This window comes from Phalacrocorax aristotelis, chromosome 12, assembly GCF_949628215.1.
Source record: "Phalacrocorax aristotelis chromosome 12, bGulAri2.1, whole genome shotgun sequence".
Taxonomy (NCBI): domain Eukaryota; kingdom Metazoa; phylum Chordata; class Aves; order Suliformes; family Phalacrocoracidae; genus Phalacrocorax; species Phalacrocorax aristotelis.
The window spans coordinates 17838064-17855841 of NC_134287.1; the positions used below are offsets into that span (position 1 = coordinate 17838064).

General features: G+C 39.1%; 1 protein-coding gene across 15 annotated transcripts in view; it reads right to left on the reverse strand.

The window, feature by feature from the left end:
* Positions 1-5391: 5391 nt before the first annotated feature.
* The window catches only part of FGFR2 (fibroblast growth factor receptor 2), an 85244-nt gene continuing 72857 nt past the window's right edge, over positions 5392-17778 (reverse strand). For all 15 annotated transcript variants that reach the window (XM_075107405.1, XM_075107402.1, XM_075107415.1 and 12 more), the window contains 6 exons: positions 17081-17271; positions 14167-14289; positions 12812-12882; positions 10865-11002; positions 9815-9920; positions 5392-6006 (listed from right to left, as the gene is read on the reverse strand). In XM_075107405.1, the coding sequence (XP_074963506.1) occupies positions 5842-6006; positions 9815-9920; positions 10865-11002; positions 12812-12882; positions 14167-14289; positions 17081-17271 (794 nt within the window). In that variant the 3' untranslated portion in view covers positions 5392-5841. The remainder of the gene's footprint in view (positions 6007-9814; positions 9921-10864; positions 11003-12811; positions 12883-14166; positions 14290-17080; positions 17272-17778) is intronic.

Genomic DNA, 17778 nt, shown 5'->3' on the forward strand with positions numbered 1-17778 from the left:
AGCAGTGTTTGCCTTTCAGGTTGTGCATCTCTGCGGCAACAAACTTTTGGAAAAGAAAGTACTGTATGCTGCTGAATAGCCCTAAAAAAATTATGGTTGTGCCAGGGAAGCACATCTAGACAAAATATTACAGCTTGGCTACCTTCTCTGAGATGTCTTTGAAATGGTCCTTGGCAGTATTGATTTTTTTTCCATAAATTGTAATTCACTTTGGTTGCAGTATAATGGGCCATAGATTTCTCCAGGCAGCAGTGACAGCAGGGGTCTTGTTTGCTGTCCCATTTCTCCACTCTCTCCTTGTTGCCTCAGAAAATCCAAAGGCACAATGCCGTAGCAGACGAGATGAGTTGCTCCTCTGCCACAAGGAAATATTAGTCCTCCCTGGAAATCCTTTGAGGCTTTGGAGAAGCTTGCCTAGTAATTCAGTGTTTCAGGGGAGGCGGCCTGGTCCCAGCACACAGTGCTGGCCAGTGGAAACGGTACTGGGCTCCCCACAAGTCCTCCTGAAAGGGTTCTGTTTTGATAAAATAAAAAAACTCCATTATTACTTTGACTTCATATATTATTTTCTGCTATTAAATAATTGCAACATAAAATTACTTCATCTCCTTCTGACAGGGTGACTCCGATAGGGTTGTCATTCTGATAAGGTCAAAATACTTTATCTTCTGCAAGACACTCGTGCTTTAGAAAGCTTTTGACCAAACAGTGTTTTTCAACTGTATAGGAATTCAATCAGAAAATTTTTGGCCAGCTGTGATAATCAAAAGCAAGCCAGGACCTGACTTTTAAAATCCAAATGCCCTAGTAGAGGGGGATAGCTCTCTTGTTAAATGCATCACTAAACTGAATTTACTGAACAATACATCTCACTGACAACCTCAACAGGAGCCAGCGGAGCTTTCCAGAACTCCTCTGCAGACCTGACTTACCTTTGGCCAATAACACAGATTTGCAAAATCACAGAAGTCTCCACTGGAAGGGACCCTGGGGACCATCTCCGCCAACCCTATGTTGAAAGCAGGGCCTTCGATTAGGTTATCCACAGCCCTGTCAAGCCAAGCCTTGAATCTCTACAGCCAGGCAGATTCCACTGCTTCTCTAGGCAGCTTATCCCAGCATTCCAAGTGGTCTCACAGTGAAGAAATTGTTCCTGAAATCCAGACAGAAATACCTGGAAGCAGCTGGTGCCTCTTGCCCCTTGCTCTGTCTCCATGCATCCGTGGGAAGAGAATGGCTGCCTCCATCTTCCCTCTCCTAAAGGAGTCTTACGGAAAATCTGGTTAACGGGAGTTTTGCATAGGGGATAAAAAAACAAGACTTGCTTCACAAAGTCTATTGCCATTAAGCTCTTTGTAACATTCAGGGCTCAGGCGATGAAAGCTCAGAAGCACACATATTTACAGGTGCGGAAGGACTGACAGTCTTTCCAAGCACAAATTGTTGGAGGTCACTTATGCTTCCTCACAACAAATTTATTATATTTACTGTGGAACAATCAATGAAATTTTGTTATAATAATTAAATCAAATTATGCACATACAGAAATTCCTGATTCAACAGTGGACAGATGACCTTTCAAAAACAGGTGTTGGATGGCTTTTTTTCCGTTCTATGGTGTTTCTTTTTTTCCTTCTATGAATAGCAACATTTTTGCTTCAGTTTTCCCTCGAATATAAGCTACTTAAAAATATCCACATGAAACTGAAACATATGAAGATTTCTGGAAGGCTTCCTAAAGGACTTACAGTCTAATGGTTCTTTACTTTTCTTTGACATTAACAATCACATACTGGTTCGAGCAGCCACTCTCTGCACATACTTGAAATTTCCTGGACTATGGAAAGTCTCCAAAACTTGTCACTCAGTATCTGCCTGACACGAGCTTTCCCATCAGAGCCTCAGAGGACAGAGGGAAATGTTACCACCAGCTCACTGAACTGCTCACTCTCAAGCCACAGGAGATGACGTTAACTCACTGGGGGAAGGTGAACGGCACCCGTCAGTACACTGCTCCTACCTCCAGTTACTTCTACGATCCAAAAGGCATGCCTTTCCACCTAGCCTGGATGGGTCTTGCTCCACCTTTCAGGCACTGGGTCTGGAGCTTTTATGGAAAAGACCTTTATTATTAAAAAGTAATTTACTCTAACAGCAGTTTACATACCCTGATCAAGGGAACTCTTAACCTTCTCTTGGATTAATTAATTACATTGAGATCACTGCGTCTTTCACTAAAAAGATCGTCTCCAGACTTCAGGTTTTTGTAGTGCTTTTCTCAATATCCTTTCAATGGATAGACACAGAAATTACTAGATTTTCTACACAGATTTGCTCATGTCAGTTCTAGAAATAAACCCACAAATTTACTTGTCTTTCGACAAATTTGAAACTCAGAACACAGTTCAACTCTTGCTTTTGTAAAAGCATAACAAAACAGATACTGAATGATATGAAACCAACAGGAAAAGTGACAGAATAGGATGTCTTGTTATCTGATGTATATAGCGCCCATGCTACTTCTTGTATTGCAGTAAAAAAGTGAAACAAAACCAAAACAGGCAACGTGACCTTCTTTATAGGCTTGAGCCATAATAAATTTGGTTTCTATATCCATATTTTCTCATATATTACACAGAGTCAATTTGAATCAATACTTAAACAAGAGAAAAGAATCCTGCAGGAAACTGATTAGGCATACAACTTAATCCTCGGTACCCACATCAATATAAATTCATTTCCTGACATAATGCTACTCTTCGTTATTGCTCCTGTTATTAACGACTTTATTTTTCGATGAGCTGGCAATCCAAATTCATAACCCCTTCTTCTCATGAGAAAGCCAAAGGTAGGCAAGGCAATAAAGAATATGTCCCCTTCAGACAAATTTCAATGCTGGGTTTTATTTTCTGCTGCCTGATTTCCACTTGCAACTCCACAGAGGACGTTCTGCTTCTCCCCCAGAAACCAAGTGCTTCTGTGCCCTGCTCTAGAGCCAGCATTTTCATAGAAGGAAATTAGCCCACAGGCAATGGAGGAGAAGGTCTTCAGAACACAGGAAAGAACACAAGCTTAATCCAGGGATTAAACTATAAAATTAGAAAAGTGGCAGGATATACCTCAGCCAACATTTGTGAAATTGTGGTCTATCTCCAAGGTGCAAACCTAAATCTTTGAGAGCTAAACCAAAAATGAACAAAAGAAAAGCAAATGAACTATTTAAAACAAAATCAGGGTAACCAAATAAGTTTACATTATTTAATAGCTCCTTTCAATCGTGTTTCTGAGTGTTCACATACTTTTACTTTAAAAAGTTATCAAAGTTGTAAAGATGCTTTTAAATTCATTTCAATACAAGCAGAGCAAGATTCAAAATCTTCCAATACCCGCTAAGAGAATCTTAAAACCAGACACGTGTCATTAAGAATATTGTGGTTTCTGCAGACAGTAGCTGCCCTTGCTGCTAATAGTAATAGATGTCATGGGGAAAGGGAATTGTTATTTTTTAGTAAAGCCAGTGGGATTTTTTTCAATCAGATAATTCTTAGTTGGAAAACACCAGTTTTTAACAGGCACTTTTTTAGAAAGTTTCTCGGGATTGGTGCAGGATTTCTGGTCAAAGCAGAAAAAGACGAAAAGAAACCAAAGAATAGTTCGGTGTCTGGAGCACTTTTACAGAGTGTGGTGAAGACCAGGTTCAATAAAATAACCCTTTTCTGGCTAACCTGCAGCAGTAATGTGACCATAAAGTTCCCATTTCTGTCCCAAGCACTAGTTAGTTTGGTGTGTCTTCCTTCTGTTTTCAAGTTAAAAAAACCCCTTTTATACCATTTCCATGAATATGTCTTTCCATCTGTTACGTTTTTTAAAAAACCTTCTATACAAATGGTCCTCCAACCTCTCCAGTATGAATGAGAAACCTCACAAATTAAAGGATAATTAAAGCCTGACTAAAAGTATTTTATATCTACACTATGAACACTTCAAACCATTTTGTAGAAAATAGCGTCCCACCTGACAAACACCAAAGATTGTATGTATGTTTACTCAAATAACCCATGCTATTCAGGAGCAGATGTTTTATAAGACAGAGGCAAAAGTCTTTGTCCTGAAAGAATTGCTTTGTAATATAGGATCTAGGATAAGCTCAAATGGAAGCCTTTCTGGACGTGTTCCATCACTTAATGTTCAGGAAACCATTTTGTATGACACAAAGGATTAGGAAAAATAAGCTGCATGACATTTATTTTGTAATTTTAACATTAATATCTGTAGAAACATTTTATTGTCAGTACAAAAGTTAACAGATTTTAATACTTTTTACCCAATTTAAAAAACAAAACAAAACACCAAAACAAACAAACAACACCACCACATAAAACAGTGTAATTTGCGTTCATATTGCATGGCCGTATCAGTGTGAGTGTTCTGGAAGTAAAAACACAAGACTTCTGTAAAAAGATACAAAACAGAGTGATATTTTAGCAGAGGCCAGTGCTATCCCTACTGTTATGGAATGGATCAGAAGGAAATACTGGAGTCAGCATGAATTAATCCCTTAAAAAGACGCTGATATTCCTATGGCAAATTGTCATTATAAACAACTTCTCTCTTTTTAACTTAAGTTACAATAGAGGGATAGACTAAAAGACAAAAGATCCAGGCCAGAAGATCTGGAATCTATTATCCAGCTCAGGGAAGAGAACTGTAGTTAATTCGATGCATGTGCAACTCAGGGTAGAAGCTCAGCTCTTTTCAGAGCAGTACGTTCTGCTACAGTTATAGACTAACTCATGCCTTTCCTTACTTCAGGAACCCTCTTTAATATTTTCACTCACGTGTGTGATGATTCTGCTTTTTGGCCGTGGGAAACATTCCTAAAGAGTTAAATTGTTAAAATGACAGGTATTGAGAATAAAAGACTTTCTTGTTAAAGGATTTGGTTTTGATAAGAACAATCATCTGACACTGCAGTTTTTAAACACAAATAAATCAAAAGTTTAATTCCCCAAAATTAGTTATATACTGTAAATATTTCTTTTTTTTTAAAGATCTGAAAACTAGTAAAGTCTGAGCAATATATCTACTAGTTCTCTGTGCTGCCTGCATAGAAATGACATTTAAATTACAAAAACACAACCCTATAAACGATTAACTGTTTTGTACATTACCAATTAGTTAATAAATTAATGATATACCATTTTCCCTGAAAGCAAAGTATTTTCCACCTTTGGATGGTGAAAATTAAGAAATTCTGTGTAAGAACAGCATTTAGCAAATAGCTGTTAAAAAAAGAGACTAATTTGCTAGGTGGATTGGGACATCCATTTTTAAATCAATACAAAAAATAATTCATTGTAAATATATATAATATATATTTATACATATTTTGAATATATTTACATACATCCAGCACCTATATACTGCATTTGTGCTCTGTAAGTGTGTGCCAACATATATTTTCTCCAAATATTACAAAATAAACAAGAAAGGCAGACCCAGAGTTTGCCTCAAGTCCCACTGGTCCATTGTACAAACAAAGTTTGTTGCAGCTTACAGGAAGCCAGAAAATTGATAGTGATGAGTGTCTAGACACAGCTCAAACCTTCTTCGTTGGGAATATTTAAAAGTTGCAAAGTATGAGATTCTTTATGTAGGTTCTGACTGCTTTCCTCCAAGTTTCTGGGTTTTTTTTTTTCCCCTTTTTTCCCCCCTCTTTTCTTCCTTCCATAGTTCATATGTACATGCAGAATCACTACAGTCCTGGAGAAAAGATTTTGTGGTGTATATGGTAGGTAGCTTGATGTTCTTGTTTCTGTGTTCTTCGGTATGATTTCTTTTTCATGTTTTAACACTCCCATTCATGTGTTGGTACTTGGGGAGACAAGGTTCGTAAGGCATTGGATCGGGAGAAAAGACAGAGTCATCACCTGAAGAACACGAACTCCTTGTGTCAGGGTAACTAGGTGAATACTGTTCGAGAGGCCCACTGAGGTCCAGATACTCCTGTGACAAAAGAAGCAAATCGTATTTTTAGACAGTGAGTAAAACTGAGACCAACATATTACCACTGCTCTGATTTAGCTTGATTATATAGTGGCTAAAAGAACAGTTTAAAAATGACACTCATTTCTGTAACGCAACTGCACACAAAACTGCCTGTTGCTTAAATATCTCATAAAACAAGGAGCTTGAATAGAGAAAGAAAAACCAAACCAATAACACGGTACTTTTCTGAAGTCCAACTTCCCCAGCATTAACCGCGTCAGTGGAAATAAACATACCAGCCACATCAAAAGAGGACTTTTCACTCGCAATGATAAAAATGAAATTTCATCCTAAATAGAACCATTTTTCTTTAGCACATGGTAATGATTTGCAGAGGGAAAGATACTTCCAACTTTATATTCCTTTGGTCAGTTTGAATATCTGTTTTATATTCTGTGATATTAAATTTGTGTTTAAACAGGCAGTGGCATATGTGCAAAAAAGAACCAAAAGAAAAACAAAATTAAATTAACTAGATTCGGGTTTTTACACTACATAGTCATATGTGTGTGCAAGTGTGTGTGTGTGTCACAGAGTAGCCATGACCAAGGCAGTCATTAGAAAAGGAAATAATATCTGCTGAATCCAAGTTTTGGCTTAAGGCTCCTTTGCTAGAAACAACAGTTTTGGCAGGAGAATAAAGATATTTTTCCCCTTGAAATGTTCCTTCTCTTTCAACTTCTAAAGGCAGCTGCATTCATTTAAACACAATCTCTTCATTTGCTAAACCACAAGTTATGATCGTACTGACGAGACAAGTCTTCCACCTCAGTCAGTATTTCATGCTGCTGCACTTAGGTTTTGGGGTAATTTAGTTCTTCAGTTAACATGTTTTTTTCAGTCAGAAATTCAATCATTACCATATTATAGTTAAAAAATGGTCATAATTTTAAAAGACGGGGGCATGTAAGTTTTAAAATGCCGACCCATACAGTAGACAGCAAGAGAAGGCAGTTTGGATCTATGATTACTGCCTATCTTGCTGCCTAGACTTTTAAAAGATTCATGAGGACATTGTTGACCCTTATTTATATATTAGCAAACCAGTCCTATGTGACCAGAAACAACCAACCACTTTCTAGACAGACAGAAGAAGAAAAATATTCCAGTATTTGAAGAAACAGGGCTTTCTCATGGGATATCAGCCAGAACTCATCATATCAAAAGGCTTGATACAATTCAGTTATGAATTCAATATTGAAGGTGGGATCCTTATCCCTTCCCCAGCCTCCTTATCCAACATCAAGGGCCAGAGTCACATAAAGGGGCGTAAGAAGTTTCCAGTATCAAGATGGTTCTTGGTGTCAATATTACACCACCACCATGAGGCTGACCCTTAGTGACTTCTGCTTATGTTGGTCAGGGTAGCATTGCATGCTACCCTGGGAAACATGGGGGAGAGGGTCTTTGGGCAGGGGGAGAAAAAGGGGAAAAAACCCCACCCCCAAAAAACCCCTGAAACAAACAAAAAACAAACAACATCCCCTGCAAAAAAAAACAAAGGCCAACAAAAAAAAAAAAACAACAGGTGATGATTCAAGCATGGAGAGGAGCAAAACTTTGCCATTTAAGCAGAAATAATTTCTTGCACAAATGCAGAAGAAGGTACCATTGGCTGCCCTAGCAAATTTTATTTTTGAGTTCTTGGGCAAACCAGGCTGACCCGGTATGAACAGTGTCATTTGCGGGGGAAAGAGAAAGTGCCGCTGCAGAGTGGGTAAGCAGAAGTATTGTCAGACTGATGCCTGAAGGACCCGCTATTCAGGAAAACTGTGCAGATTACAGAAAATCACAGCACAAGCACAAGCTATGGAGGAAAATGGGGCACACTGTAGTTCTCAGGAGACACTGAGTGAGAACATGAGTTTTCAGGAATATAAAATGTGCTGCGAAGACAAGTGAAGTGATTTGCTTTCTTTGTCCAGGGTAAATAGGACAAAAGCAATATCTTATGTTGAAAGATTAGAGATTAGGAAAAACTTTCAAGAAGTAATACTAATGAAACAAAGCAATATGCTGTCAAGGGGTGATGGGGAAATACAGCAGTGGAGATCTTTAAGGACAAGTTACATAAACATCCGTCAGGAATGACAAACATAGAGTGGATCCTGCCGTAGGCTGACGAGAAGGACTGGATGTGTTCCTGAGATTTCCTTCCAGACGTTTCCCTATGATCCTAGTCTAAAGTAATTTATATAACCCTAAAGGCCTTTTCAGGTTACCTTTGAGATCATTCCAGGTCCATGAGCAGTACAGAATTGGGAAGGCAAGATGGTTACACACACACAAAAAAAAAGCAATATCCTTTCCCAGGCTCAGAATTGCAGCCCAGAACCTCCCTCTTGATTTGCAAATGCATATCCAGTCCAAGCCACCCAGCACTCCGCAGTGGCAGCCAGCCCACCTCCAACCAGTCTTGTGAAATCATACATAAATTAGGCACGAAAAGATGCAGTCAGTACTGGACAAGGGGGAAATGGTAACAGTACACAGAGCTGTGTTACCGACTCCATAGGGAGTGCATATTCCTGCCTCATCTCTGAAGGCCACTTCTTAGAGTAAACCTCACAAAACAGAAACCAGATAAATTTACAGCTGATACTGAAGCCAGAAATCTTTTTCAGTCAGATCTACTGGGCAAATGACGATCATAAAGAATGGCATCCTAGAGGGTCTCCTGTCATCTCTATTGCATGCAGCTTTTCCTAATGCTGCTTAACAATCCCTTTGTTATTTTTCTGACAATTCTGAAAAATTAGAGTCATGTTGAGGACCAATATAAAGCTACCCAAATCATTTTATTCTACCTTTCACCACCCTCCCTTATAGAAAAGTGCTATAATCATAGCAAATCTGAAAAATACATTTTGAAATGATCAAAACAAGTTGTCGCAACTTTCTTCTGTAAGGGTTTTGTTCTTTTTTTTTTTTCCTCTCATTATACATATCATGTCTCAGAAATGATAAGAATTTATAAAATATTTCTGAGGCACCAAGTATTTTCTCTCAAAAGAAGGTTCTACCATAAGACTCGGCATTGCCATTACTTGGGATCTTCCTCAAAGGGGCATGTGATTTAGTGATAAGAGAACTGATTCCTGCATGAATACCCTAAACAGTGTGTTCCTTCCTAAAACTAATAATATCTCAGATGTCTAAAAGAATGCTCTTCAAATAAAACCTTTTTGCATTCATATCCCAACCTATAGCAGTGTTAGGCAGGACCTTTGGATAATTGGATAGCTGTTTGCACGTTCCCTTGTGGGTCCTCGTTCCCTCCACAGACAGCTATTTCAATGAACCTAATTCACTCTCAGACATATAATCTGAAATCTACCATTGACGATTTCTCCTCTTCTGACCTAGATATCATGCCTGGGAATCAAACTGAGTCGATAAATGAAAAACACTGTGAACTCTACATCTCTCCTTCACATGAAACTCATGCTGAAACATAAACATTGCTTCTCAACCTGCCACACATAGTCCCTCAATACTGCTATGCTAAAAACATCAAAAGATGCAGTGAGAAATAAAGAAAAATGTTTTAAAGATGTGTTTCTGTTTAGTTACATAAATCTAGGCATAATGGCAAAAAACCAAGGATTTCATAGGATACATAGTTTAGCTGCGTGTAACCTCAGAGGACAACGACAAAGAGAACAAGAAGAGAACTTGAGCAGGATTTCATAATTGAATAAATTCCATCTGTCTCCTGAACCATTTGTCCTGATCAGCAGCTTATGGAGTGAAACAATTTACCTACCTCATTAGTTGTGAGAGTGAGAATCCGATCCAAGTCTTCTACCAACTGTTTAAAAGTCGGTCTCTGTGAAGGCACAGCATGCCAGCAATCTCTCATCATCATATAGCTGTAAGAAATACACATTTTCTTGGCTTAATTAAAATCATGCGTCCTTCTCGTAAACCTTTTCATACACAGCCAACGTTCTTCATCACAAGTAAACCATTGAGCACCCACAGCCCTGCACATGGACCACTGACTTTCCCAAAATTGCACAATACTCTTGCTTCCCTCAAAGGTGCATGTCTACTCCTGTATCTCTCCTGCCCAGTGTCTAGATTACCTTTTTGTTGACCTGATTCTGTAGCCTTCTGTCCCAGGAATTTCAGTGGTATTAAATTACACATGCTCTAAATATTTTTCCATGTTAGGGATTGCAGTCTTTGTGATGTGAAGAAACCAAAATCAGAAAAAATATTAAAAATGGTTAAGGGCTATACTGAAATATCAGAAAGGGAAAACGCTCTCCCCTCATCACCTGGAGATAATGCTGTGTTAATGCAGAAGGTCCCAGATGTGTTTTGTTATGTACAAAATCAGCCTGATGTACCTTACATATGATTAGTGGTATGTGTGCCATTGTCATGGTTTTAGGTGGGATAGAGTTAATTTTCTTCACTGTAGCTGGCATAGTGCTGTGCTTTGGACCTAGTGAGTGGCTGCGTGGTGTTTAGTTGCCAACTGGGGCTGAACCACGAGAGTCCTTAACATGAAAATTCCTAAATGAGATATTAAAATAAAACAAATATGGGTATAAAAACACTGACAAAGACTGGATTGTAGATGATCTCTTCTTTTTTCAATGGGATTACAGCATGGTGTATAAAAACGTATCTGCTGTCAAACATTTTCTGAAGACCTTTTCTTTACCTATCTATACTCACACATACATCCACAATTTTAGAGTTAAGCAATTCTGAAAATGTTTGATGCTGTCGGGGTAGCATTAACCATGAGAATTCAGTACAGTTTGTGCCCTTCCATCCTCTCATAGCAAGCAAGGGTCCTTACAGTTCATTGGTGCAATTGGCAGGTTTATCCATTCGGTGCCCTTCTTTAAGCAGCTTAAAAAGTTCCTCCACTGGGATTCCTGGGTATGGCGATCCTCCTAATGTGAAGATCTCCCACATTAACACACCGAATGACCAACTACAAATCAAAGAGAAAACAGCATTAGAAGGTCTGCCTTACTGCTGAAAACAGAGGCATGCCTGCAGCAGATGCAATGACTGCCAGGCCCTCTCAGGAGATGCTTAGATCAGCCTCTGCCTGACTCTCACCACCCTGAGCGGGACATCTGTCTGTGAAGTGCATCAGGTGCATGGGCAGCAACAGGGACTGACCTGAGCAGGTTCTCAAACACACTCCTTGCCTTTGTCCAGTATGTTCTGAGCACCCAAGTTTCCAAGGCTACTGCAAAGAACCGCGTCTTCACAGCTTAATTATTTACAGAACACTCACAGCTGAGTTGGTTTGCAATTATGTGGTGGGATATCGTGAAAAAAGCAGGCAGTTCAAAACAAAAATATTTTGCATCATTTTGCTCTTTTTTTATTTTTAAATTAATTTTTGTTAGGAAATGAAATAGGATAATTTTAAGCCAGTTTTCCTTCCTGCTTGCCACATCCTCCAGAGCCTGCCTCATCACGCCTTGCTGGCAACCTAGGGCTCTTCAGCAGGCAGATCTGCCAGGTAAGCAACAGCATGCAGCTTGCACTGGCTCCCGAGCTTCTCTGAAGCTCTCCTAGCTTTGCAGCAGTGTATTTTAGTAAACTGTTTGCACAAACTTACAATAATATTATCTTTAGCCATCTTCAAAGCAACCACGAGGTCAAGAGCCTCTGAGTTCCAGCACTGAAATACTCGTGCTCACTGGCTGCTGAGGAGCTCAGACTGACTTTCAATCCTGAACCAGTGAAGTAGCTTACTTCACATTCACTTAAATATTTTGCCCAAGATGTTTTTTTTAAAACAAAAGTTTGATCCACCCTTAACCTGTATACATTTTCCTTTGTAAATAATGTAAAGATTGTAGGAAAAGCCTCAGTAAATGCTTTTCTTAAGGAGAGAGCAGCTCAGGAAGCGCACCCAGGTTAAAGAAAGAGGAGATACCTCTTATTTTCTCCACCCTGCCCTTTTTCTTTTTAACCCTGCACTGACATGCACTTTTACACCTGTGCTGGGAAGCATCCAGCCCTTTACAGTTAACAGCTTCTCTTTGAGAAATAAAAACCGTAAAATTTTCAACTACGTTGCATAAAAAATACACGTCTACTTCAAGCACAAAGTGGACGAGTACTCTAGATGAGCCTGGGAAACTGTAATAGAAAGTGGAATAAATCCTGAGCAGTTGCATCAGCCAGCAACTCTGCACACATTAAAAGATTTTGAAGTGTCAGAGTCCAATGATTTCCTACTCCATGTGAACTGGGAAGCAACAACACTTGAAAAATCAGAGAAAAATTTTGTCGTATACCCAGCTGATGTTTTATTATACCTAATCTTAGCACAAATTTTTATAACAAGTTTTCAGGAGCTTGCTTTTTTTTCTTTCTTTCTTTCCTCTTTTTTTTTAAAAAAAAAAACAAACCTGAAGGAAGTCCAGAGTATGTCAAAAGCCAAGCAAATTAGATAGACTCTTTGTAGCTGCACATCCGTAAATAAGTTCAAGGGGGGAAACTTCCGCACTGACAGAAAGAGGTTAGCATTTTCCACCTTTCATGTGCTTTGAAGCTGGGCAGATTAGTAACAGAGCACTGGTTAGCAGTCTACCATAAAATCCTCACTTTCTAAGGGTAAGTACTACTCCGTCTATTAATATGTGAAACAGAATGAAAACGCTTAAAGGTAAAGGACAACAGGAAAATACATTTTAAAACATCCCAAACTTTAACAAATACAAACCAAAACAACACTCCTTCCCACCCACCTAAACTCCATTCAAATAAGGCCACTTACACATCACTTTGATGCGTGTAAACTCTGTCAAACAGAGCTTCTGGAGCCATCCACTTTACTGGAAGCCGTCCCTGTAAGTTTGATGGGGAAGGGAAGAAAAATTAAAATGGTAGCAATTTACAGGACGATTTCAACATCGATTGTTTTTAAAAAATTGCTCAACTCTCAGAGAACAGTCTGCTAATGCAAACCAGCACATAATTCACCTTGAAAATTTTCAGTGAAAAAATAGTAAATGGGTTTTAGTAGAAAAACAATTACGAAAAATGGATATAAACATTGAAGAAAAAATTAAAAGCATTGAGGACTCCCAAAAAGTTCCTACACTGCTTTCTAGGAGAATGATAGGATAAGCAGATCAAGATTTCAAAGTTCATTCCACTTTTAAAGATAAAACAACCAATCAATAATCCTCTGAAAAATAGGCCTGCCTGCAAAAATAAGTTGACCACGAAACCCAAGAATTTTTTTTTTCCTGGTCCAGCTTTTGCAGCGACCCAAAGCTCGCAGTCACAACTGCCTGTTCCTCTGCACACAGAGTCTGCCCTGCTCAGAGCCCAGGAACTGCACTAGAGTTGATATGAAGAAGGTGCAAATCCCTCCAGTACTGACATATACATAGCTGGTTGCTCTGCCTCTTGGAAGTTGCACATACTACCATTAAAATGCCATTAATCACTTAGTGCTTTATTTTCACAGATAAGCCACTTAACATGGTTGTTAATAATAATAATTAATATTTATACTAAATATTAAAGCCAGTAGAACTGAATGAGTTCTGCAAAGTTCCCATCAAAACCCAAGTGTAGTTCGTTAGGGTCTTAAGAGATCCCTTGAGAAGGAGATATAAGCTGTTCAAACCAGCCACCAATAACTACATCTGAAACATTTTATCTTCTTGATTTGGTTACAGGTCAAATAGCAAAATGGTGACAGAGTGGGGAGTAAAAATCAATTTTTTCAACCTCTCACAGCACTTTGATACTACTGCCATAGCTTGTATATAAGAAGCTAAGTACAGGCAACAGGTGTAAAGCGGTATGTGGCATTACCACACATAAACAGGATTTTTATTATGGTTCTTGCTAGCACTGTTTATACAGTGTTTTCCAAGGTCCTAGGCTTGGTACAAAATGAGCTGGAATCAACAGGAATATTTCCACTTAATTCAAGTGACTGGAGTTAGGGACACTGTAAGAGGGGACAGAAATGCTTACGTCCTTGATCCTTGTTTTCTGTCTGTGAAGAAAAGCGAGGCTGCTGTACAAGAAGCCCATTAAGTTTACAACCATAGTTTTGAAGTGAATCGTTGAAAGAAACACTTGTTTCCAGAGATAAAAACCACATCCACTTACATTAGTAGTCTTTTTATAATAATCTATATTGTTGATGTCTCTGGCTAAACCAAAGTCTGCTATTTTCATGACATTATTTTCAGTTACCAAAACATTTCTTGCAGCCAAGTCTCGATGGATACACTGGGGGAAAAAAGAAAAAAAAAGCCCACTGAATTAACTGCTGTAAAAGTGAAATCACCTCTACACCATAACTAAGTCTCCTTTACAGACTTTAACCCAAATCACAAGGTGAGAAAGTCACACATTTACTACAAGCCTGTGAAATATGATTGTCTTAATTACCGCAATCCATCCCCTCAGCTGGTGTTTCCAAGTTGAACAATGAACCCTAAGAAGCCTCTTAGAAAAAGCCTGGTTATTTAAGACATTTTGCTGAAGCTGGAAGCTTGGGTGGTGACCCAAACCGTGCCATGCTGTTTGTGATTCACTCTCAGTTACACGTGCCCAGGTACAGGCATTGCAGCACTTTCATTACAAATACTGTTAATGAGCATTTTATTAAGTTGCTTCTCTTAAATTATATCATCTCACCAGAGCTAAAACTTGACAGTCTGGGCCAGTGCAACTATTTTTAATATAAGAGATCTGACTATGAGATATATCCACAGCATATAATTTTAAACTAGGTGTCTAGGGTGTATTTACTTCAGCCATAAAACTATAACAGTTAAAAAAAAACCCAAAGCAAAACAAAACACACCACCCAAACCTAAAATAACAGAGTCTGTCTGCTTTTTAAACAGCTTTGATACTGAAACTAAAAATATTATCTCCTCAGAGATTTTTCCTTCATGTCAGCATTATCGTGAAAGCTTGCAAATGATTCTTGACACTGAAAGGATGTTGTGAACTGCTCTGGATATTATTCCTATGTTTAAGCAGCCTTATTAGGGTTGATGGCAGCAGAGGCATGGTAAAAAACATTGTATTTGGAATCCCCCCAGGACATTCTATTTCTTTTCAAGTTAAATATCCTTCCCCCCCCTCAATTTTGGATTACTCTTTATGTTGTCCTCTATTTCAGCATGTGCAGAGACATGCTGGACTGAACCTCTACAAAAAACTGTACAACAGCCAATTCCTTTCTTGCATTATAACTTGCCCCAGCAATTTTCTGAGATCTCTTATCCTGCAAGGGTAAAATGAGCCGACAAAGCTTCTGCTCCTCACTGGGTTAGTCATGGGGAACCGCCAGGAAAAACCTGCTCCAGCAATGCCTTAATGTGCGCAGGACCATACAACAGTACATGCTTTCAGCATCAAGTCAGGCTTCTAATTCAGCACCAGCAATGCTACGGTAGCAGAAACAACATAGGCCAGCCTTCCTACTTCCCTGTCTCTGTTCTAAAACCCTTCAATAACATCTTCTGAGACAGTAGGAACTCAATTCAGTTGCCCAAATAGAAGCACACGTCGTCATCTGAGATGGCCTGTGATATCCAAGGTATCTTGATGAGACTACCAGGGACGACACAGGACCTACAGCAGGTCTGCACCTTTCCAGAGTGGCAGGCTGGGGGTACCATAGAGCATCTCAAATGGCATGTAACATCTCTGAGTGAATACACCAAATGATTCAAACCCTGTTATGTTCTGTCAGTATATTTCTGCTTTCTCATACCCTACAGTTTTATAGCTGAGACTCTTCCTATCTTCAGAATGGTCCATTATTGATTTCTATATCTGACAGGTTTCATAGCCAACCCTCTGGCCCTAATGATCTGCCGTCTCTCTGCAATGATCTGGGCCAGTCCCTGTATCTGGAGCTCCCCTGTCATTCTTGTACTGTAACGATGGAGAGGACATGTCAACAGAATTTAAAAAGCATCCATCCAACTTAGGAACAGCATGCCGTCTCCAATGTACAGTTGCTTGTAAGGCAAACAAAAATTTTAAGGCAAAAAGTAGTCACCCAAAAATCTTCTTTACATATTTCTTCCCCCCACCTCTTTTTTTGTCTCAGTGAGCCATTTATTGGATTGAAATATCAAACACTGGCTTTCTCACAGTTCCTGCATGATGGAAATACTGTCAGAAGACCAGCTCTCTTATTATTCCAGCTCAGTAAATGGATCCCTAAGGGGAAAAGAACTAGTGAAATACAAACAGAAATGGTGGGATATCTGAAGAAGCGGAATGCGCAGTTTTACTATGTGCTGCCTTTGTTTTTCTTCTGCCCTCTGCCTTGTGCAGTCCCTCACATCTTGTCAAGTTCGGTGCAGCGCTCATCAAGTATTTTTGCAAAGGAACAGGATCAAGGATGAAATGGCTTTGCTGCGTGCATCTGTGTGAGTGCCACTTCTTGGCAGTGTCCTACAAAAGCACTTCAGAGCTTCTCAGGTGGATGCTTGTTCACAAAATTTGCCAAAAGATTCATATTTTTTTCCTTTCACAACCGTTCTGTTTTCTTGGGACATGGCCCATTACCAGGCAAATGTTTCATTAATCTTAGAAAGAGATATCCTAAGGTGCTTTACCTATACAATACTCACACTTCATTAGCATATTTTGTCTTGGTGTCATGCATATCTCCCCGTCTACCCTACTGCACTGAGAATTACTATTTCAAAATGAAAGGATAAAAGCAAAATTAGACCTCGATTCCTGCCCTCTAACCTCTACAAGCGCAGAAAAGAGGAAAAATTCAAAGTGCAGAGATGTACACAATATTTACTTTTAACCATCCATTCTGGGCCTTATTTTAGCAATGCCATTAAACAGATATTAAAAACTAAGCATATGAATTTTCCCACTGATTTTCAAGAGTATGGATTATGCAACTTGTTTGAGAAAAGGCCTTCTCCCAGCAAATTCCTGAACACAAACAAGATGAGAACAAAACTGAACACAAAGAAGTGCCAAAGCAATACGCATCATGCGCTTTGTGCAATATTTGCTCAGTTCTACATACTTTTTGCGAAGCCAGGTACTCCATGCCTCTTGCCAACTGATATGTGCATGACACTAAGTCCTTGAATGTCATCTGCTCTTCCGGTACTCTGTTAATATCAAACGAATACTCCATCCCTGGGGGGCGGCGTGCTCGCAGGTACTCACGCAGGTTTCCTTTGGAAGCGTATTCTACTATAACATACAACGGACCTTTGGATAAACAGAACCGTGTGAAAACTGGAGTAAGGTCAAAGGGTAAAATGCTTCTGTGTAAAGAAGCTTTTAGCATTTTATAACAAATGAACTGAATTAATAAATGTTTAACTGAAATCAGTAAGCACAACTTGAAAGAAAAGGTGGTCCAGACTTGGGGAAGTGACTGGCCCAAAGCTCCATAGCAGGATAGCGGCAAAGCTACCATTAGTGGCTGAAGGTACCTAAAGCCTGTCCCAGTGCCTACTCCTTCCAAACCATGCCATGTACTGAAAAGCAAGCATTTTCAATCAAAAAAATGCCGTGAGATCTCAAATAAGGGGAAGTGCATCTTAAGATTTTTTTAATTTCCAGAGTTTTATGCCATTCTGCATCACTTTACATGACATAATTAGCTTTTAATAAAAACACTGTGGTCTTTAAAGAGAAAAAGTAGTAATTTCAAATTCATGGGATACAAGTTCCACTAAAGCAAGACTGACAATTCAGAACAACAGGCATGGG